The sequence below is a fragment of the Paramisgurnus dabryanus genome, chromosome 24 (assembly GCF_030506205.2).
Source record: "Paramisgurnus dabryanus chromosome 24, PD_genome_1.1, whole genome shotgun sequence".
In the NCBI taxonomy this organism is placed as follows: domain Eukaryota; kingdom Metazoa; phylum Chordata; class Actinopteri; order Cypriniformes; family Cobitidae; genus Paramisgurnus; species Paramisgurnus dabryanus.
This window is the reverse complement of record NC_133360.1, coordinates 581,003-587,504: the sequence shown is the minus strand read 5'-3', so window position 1 is coordinate 587,504 and position 6,502 is coordinate 581,003. Positions and strand designations below refer to the sequence as shown.

Sequence of the window (6,502 nt, the reverse complement as noted above, 5' to 3'; positions counted from 1 at the left end):
CGTTATATTGACTTTATTTTTGAAATATTACTAATTCAAAGTCAATTAAACAAGAATAAAGTCATAATATTTCGAAAATAAACTCAAGATAAGAAGAATAAAGTCATTATTTCAAAAATAAAGTCAATATAACGAGAATATTTTTGAAATATTACAAATTCATTCTCATTACATTGAATTCGTAATAAAAATAAAGTCAATGTAATGAGAATGAATTTGTAATATTTCAAAAATATTCTCGTCATATTGACTTTATTTTTGAAATATTATGACTTTATTCTTGTTTTATTGACTTTGAATTCGTAATAAAAATGAAGTCAAAGTCAATAAAACAAGAATAAAGTCATACTTTTCGAAAATAAAGTCAAGATAAGAAGAATAAAGTCATTATTTCAAAAATAAAGTCAATATAACGAGAATAAAGTCATGAAGTTTAGGGAATACAGTCGTTATATTATGAGAATAATAACAAGTCAACAACTTGTTAGAGAAAAGTAATAATATTTGGGCATAAAGTCAATAACGAGAATAAAGTCGTGACGTTTCGGGAAAACAGTCGTTATATTTTGAGAATAAAGACGTAATATTGACTATTACTGTAATTTTCTTAATTTTTTACTTTTTTCTTGAAAAACTACTAGTTAAATCCTCCTTGGTAAAGACTGGTATTATGATCCAGGGTCAGATTTATGTCGTCATTCACTGTTGAGGAATGTTTATTATTGAGTTTAACAAACACTATTAAGCTATACGTGTTTATAGATTCACTTTATTATCATTTCCTCCTCATGATGACGTCACTTCGAATGAGAGAATATGACCATATGATGTGTGTTTTTCATTTCATTTAATAAATCCAAAAAAACACAATTACACAAAATCTATGAATGTTATGATGGGATATGAAATACATACTGAATAAAACAAATGACGTTCACCCCAAAAGTGCAAAGAAACACAAAGCTACATACATCACCATCATACGGTAAAAACACGATAATAATCAGAAACATGGTTAAAAGCTCATGAAGTACAGCGGTGAAACTAAACTAATTCGTTCAATAAAAGTATGTCAGTACAGAATAATACATGAGTTAGAGTTTAAATATACGCAGATGTTGGTTTATATGTGTGTGTGTGTGTGTGTGTTTAGTATCTGTGTGGTTGATGATTAACTCTCATTCATGCCACAGACACACATTAGACTTTGACTCCATCACATTCACACAGAGAAAGCTCATAAATCACAGTCTGTCGTTCACATCGCCGTTCACTAATGTCTTTTAAGTACTTTCCAATAAAACCCTCTGTGATGTCACTGCGTCTGCAGCGCCTGCGTCAGGTGAATGCCGGCGCCGGGCGGCAGCGGCCAGTTTTCCTGTCCCTGATGTGTTTGTAGGAGACGGTAGAGCTGTTTGAGGTGCGTGACGATGTTGTCTTTGATGTCTGGAATGGAGATCTGCAGACGAACGCTGCCGCTGTCGAACGAGCGCGTGCAGTCCCCCGAGAACATCTCACTGATCATACGTGCAACCACTGGAATTACCTACAAAAAAAACAGAAATATATTTTTCATTACATGTTGATGAAGTCAGTCTACACACAACAAGATCTGCTTTTGTGTGACTCAATGTACATCCGTTGGATTTTGTTTTGCATCTGCACATTTTCATAAACTTTAGTCAACAGTAGGGTTGCTAATTCTAAATTAAGGGAAATTAAAACTATATCATATAAAAACCATACAGATTTGCATGCATTAAATCTTTTCATTTAAATTCCCCATTTTATTCCCTTTAATTCCCATGGAAAGTTTCCAGCCATAAAATTCCCAGAATTTTGTAACCGAAGTCAACAGTGAAGATTATTTTTAGGGAGCATCTCTTACTTTAGTGGACAAGGTCATCCTACATTAATGCAAACATACAAGACTGGTACTGATGTTATAATTTTATCTAACAGCTAAGAGATTTTATTTCATTGTGTGAAAGTCTCACCTGCACCATGATGAGTTTTCGGTCTCTTGGTCGACCGTCGGGCCATTCCTCACCAAAACACAAATGAATATCAAACATGGGCGGCTCAGAGGACGTCTGACCTCGCTGGTGAGCGATTACACCTGGATGCATAAAAGACAAAAAACAGATCAGATTTAACTCATATTACCAAAATATTTTCAATTGTTTTCTAATTGTTTACCCCTTAACTGGCGCTACCCTTTTTTAAAGGGTGGGGTGAAAATGTGTTACACCTTCAAATTAACATAACACTGGCATTTTTTTTTTGTCGAGAAGCCAAATCTTGGTCTTGTTTAGAAGACGATACTTTAAAATTTTCACTTAAGTGTCTGGATGTGATAATATTAAATAAATAAAAAATAATTATAATGCAATAAAGTATACATTTTATACATAAAACTTTTACCAAAAAATGAGGTTTTTGTTACACATTTAGTGGTTTTACCAACAACGGCCACTAGATGTCAACAGTTTGCTGCATACTCGTCACAAATTAATTAATTACAGTCACTGCAATATTATTACTGCTTAAATGTTTTGAAATATATAAACTAAATTTTTTAATAGTGCCGCTCACGGCACAGCGCCAGTTAAGGGGTTTTAAAAAGATTTTATGCATTTGGCACAATGAAGACATTCCTACAAGGAGAATTTAAGAGTTATTTAAAATATTGATAGCATTTGGATGCTCACCACTAAGGAAAGACTCCAGGCAGAAAAGTTTGACCTTGCGCTGGCGCTCGATAAGGTTCGGAGCGTTCGGATTGGGAGCACACGGACCGGACCAATACACTTTACACTGACACAGTCTCACGGCGTAGATGTCGTGACCGCTGACCTCCAGGATCAGACCACGATCCATGACGTCCAGCAGGCGGCTCGTGAACACGCGCTGTTTGTCATTTGTGATGTGTTCGGTGGGGGGGAATCTGACCTGCTCCAGACTGATGGGGCCGAACAGCTCCTCCTGGTTCACCATCGGACCCAGATCGCCGTAAAACAGCCGACAGCCCTGCGGGTTGCTCACGATCACCGGGGGACACACCTCTTTACCGCGGTAATAAAACTGCACCTCTAGATCAGTCACTGAGAAACACAAAAAAAAGATTCACCTTTATGTAATAGACTAGATAGACAAACATGTGTTATATGCATGTGCGTATTTATTTCATACTGGGCAGAGAGCTGATCCAAGTCTCTGGGGTTGCGAACATCGCTTCTAGAGGTGTAGGAGTCTGAACCTCCATGGGCGGCAGCTGCATCTCCACATCCTGTGGTTCTTTCTTCGGCCACACGACCGCAGGCGGAGGTGGGCAGCTGGGCGGCTGCATCGGAGAGACCGAACCCGGAGGACTCCAAACCGGAGCCAGCGGTGAAGCACTCATGCCTGCAAACAAATAGTATAATGATCATTAACATGCCGTGCATTACTACTTTAACTTACAGTAATAATCACGGTAATGAACTTACAACAGTCTACGGGCCAAGCATGCAGCACTGGAAAATCCAACAATCTCATTACACATTAACATAAAGACTAGTGTGAATTAACCCTGTGTTAAGATATAACTGACCTATCTACATGTCATGTGCTCAAGGTCACCAGGAAAGGACGTGATGTAACTATCAGAAATTCATCCATCAAGAAAAGTAGTTCCACCTCAACAGAACCATTCAGACACGTTACATTTAATTCACTTTAGTGTTTTTACATGCTTAGGGATACTGTAGGTTTATGCTTTTGAACCTGGATTAGTTTTAACCAGTAGCAGGTGTGTATGTGTGCATTTACATTGAGGTGGATACGGTGGTGGGGGTTCTGGAGTGTCCGGCACATCGTCTTCATCACCATCACTGATATCTGTAGGAACTGAACCTGAAACAGACAGAGAGATTGTCGGTAAAGTTATAGCTATGAAAGCCAGGCAATGGACGGCAATGGACGGCAATGGACGGCAATGGACGGCAATGGACGGCAATGGACGGCAATGGACGGCAATGGACGGCAATGGACGGCAATGGACGGCAATGGACGGCAATGGACGGCAATGGACGGCAACTCGCGCGGGGCGATGCGCATGACTAAATTTGGGTGGCACGTTTGCCGCAAAAACACATGCAATTCATCTTTACGCAAGCGAAAACTTGCTTGCCACGAACTTCAATCCCATGAGTAATATAGAGTAGAGAACGCGATGCCTTGCGTTTGGTGAGTACATAGCATTCCTGTACCTTGGTAGGAAGCATGACACTTTGAAGTGTGAGTATTTGTGAATTAGTCAGTGCGTGTACCTGGGTTACTGGGTGTCTGAATGTCACACACATCATAGATCTTCAGTGGGTTCATTGGTACTTCTTTGGTTCCATCATAAATAAGATTAAACTCTCTGCTCTTGTTGAGGGCACAGCGCAGCTGAGCTTTCCATTTGGCTGGATCCGGATCATCCACTCCTTCCTGATACTTCCCAGTCTCTACAGCCCAGGCCTGACACACACATTCAAACACACACAGATATCAGATGAGATGTCTGATTCACAAACTTCAGTCCGTGTCTGATCTGACTCACTTTAAAGATGGTGTTCTCCTCTTCCTGTTGAGGCGTGTGACGTGTGGCGTGTTTCCATGGAATCTGGAATCGTCTGGCATCACGGTCCAACCACATCAGACCAGGAAACGTCCCATTATTCACCTGATCGACCAGCCAGGGCTTCAGTCGAACACGCCGGGGATGAGAAGACATGATGGTCGTTCTGCAAGAGAAGAAATTAAGCTACATCAAATTAATATAACTAAAATAAACGGATCTGGATTCAAACCTTGCACATTTAATCTGATTTCACTTTTTTTCTGAGTATTTACTTTTAATTATTGCAAAAACCTTTGTTTATTTACTTGCACACATGTTTATGTACATACGTTTTCTGTTAAGGGTTGTAAACCTTACTTTTCCTTCTCATATTTTATTTTATTATTCTTTTATTCCATTTTCTTTTCTTTTATTAGCTGTGTTTTTTTATTTACCTCATCTATTTTCTCATGATGATATAATTGTACAACACTTTGGTCCACTCTGGTAGTTGTAAAATGTGCTATATAAATAAAGTTTTATTGATTAACATTTTTTAAAGTGTTAAATAAAATGTATTGTTGTGTTTCAAAACTCAACTTTATTTATCAAGGTGGTTTACTACAAACAAACATAAACTACATAAAAAAATCACATGAATTAGATAAGCTTTACGTTACCGGTTATAAGCGATATTTGATAGTGAGTTTAACGCTTATATAAATGAATGAATACATTTAGTAAACAAACTTCCGGTGAGTTTGATAACTCGACACTTGAGCAAATAACTTACCTGCGATAAAACAAACATTTTTAAGAACATATAAAAGACGGTTTAAGCGCATTTAAGCACTGAAATGAAAGTAAACGTACACATAAAAGTCAACAAATATAAACGTGAAATAAACACGATTGTTTCTCACCTGCAGGTTTCAGGAAGCGCACGCGCCTCAAACCAGGAAAAACCCCGCGAAGCTGCGGCCTCACGCGCTTAACCCGCGGTTCTCTTCAGAAAATCGTTTAAAACGCGTTTGTGTGATAAATCCTCGTCTGATAATCCGATCACAGGTGAAGTGTGGGTCCGCGTGAAGCGGGTTTCAACTGAGTTCCACGTGTGTGTTTGACACCGCTCGACAGTTTCACCGTCTGCCGAAACTCAGGTACGGCAGTGACGTCACGCGCGCCTTTCAGTGAGTCACACCTTTACATACACACGCGCGCGCACACACAACACACACATAAAAACAAACCCACACATACACACAGAGAGACAGGTCTATTGATTCATCCTTCAGTTCAAACATAAAATCACAGCACAGATCTTAGATCGGTCAGTCAGTCAGTGTTAAACCTGTATTATGTTTTGTGCATGGACACAACAATAAAGGATAACAAAGCAAAAACCCAGTTAGGATTCTCAGATTACAGTTGATTGTTAAATGAAGTAGAGTTATTCTGGTTAACTGGACTGTTATTATGATAAACAAATATTGTGAATAAACTACGAACAAAAACTGACCATAACAAATCTATAGACCCAGATATAAACAAGACAGTTGAATGTCAGTTGAGGGATTATCACAACAAAGTGTTAATAGATATTAAGCAGGCAGCCTACTGTAAAGATTGGTAGTTTATAAGTAGTTGCAAAGTTACTTATAATTATGTCTAAAGTAAACTATCGAAATAAAGTGTTACCCACTTTCCAGCTAACAATTTTTGGTTCTCTGTTCTGGAAAAGTTCTACTTTTTGGTTGCAACAATTAAAGATATTTCAAAATTGCTTTTAGGAGTATTTTGGGTACCTCCATGCAACATTCAACATATTTACAACGATTTTATGACATTCCTAGAATGTGATTATTTGGTTCCAACTGTTGACATTTAGGGAATGTGTGTATTTGCTGGGCCCAGCTA

At 38.4% G+C, this 6,502-nt stretch overlaps 1 protein-coding gene across 1 annotated transcript; it reads right to left on the bottom strand.

Moving 5' to 3' along the window:
* Window positions 1-751: 751 nt before the first annotated feature.
* irf6 (interferon regulatory factor 6) lies at window positions 752-5,775 on the bottom strand. The gene is made up of 8 exons (XM_065243190.2): window positions 5,509-5,775; window positions 4,586-4,769; window positions 4,311-4,503; window positions 3,811-3,894; window positions 3,193-3,405; window positions 2,712-3,104; window positions 1,998-2,119; window positions 752-1,546 (listed from the first exon to the last, which is right to left on the bottom strand). Exons 2-8 carry the CDS (start codon window positions 4,757-4,759, stop codon window positions 1,316-1,318), a joined length of 1,410 nt encoding a protein of 469 aa, XP_065099262.1. The 5' UTR covers window positions 4,760-4,769; window positions 5,509-5,775; the 3' UTR covers window positions 752-1,315.
* Window positions 5,776-6,502: the final 727 nt, after the last annotated feature.

Coding starts and splice junctions, on each gene's coding strand:
- irf6 (XM_065243190.2), bottom strand. CDS start 4,759: ATGTCTTCTCATCCCCGGCGTGTTCGACTGAAGCCCTGGCTGGTCGAT. Junction 3,406..3,810: donor ACCACCGTATCCACCTCAAT/GTAAATGCACAC, acceptor ATTTGTTTGCAG/GCATGAGTGCTTCACCGCTG. Junction 3,105..3,192: donor TTGGATCAGCTCTCTGCCCA/GTATGAAATAAA, acceptor TGTGTTTCTCAG/TGACTGATCTAGAGGTGCAG.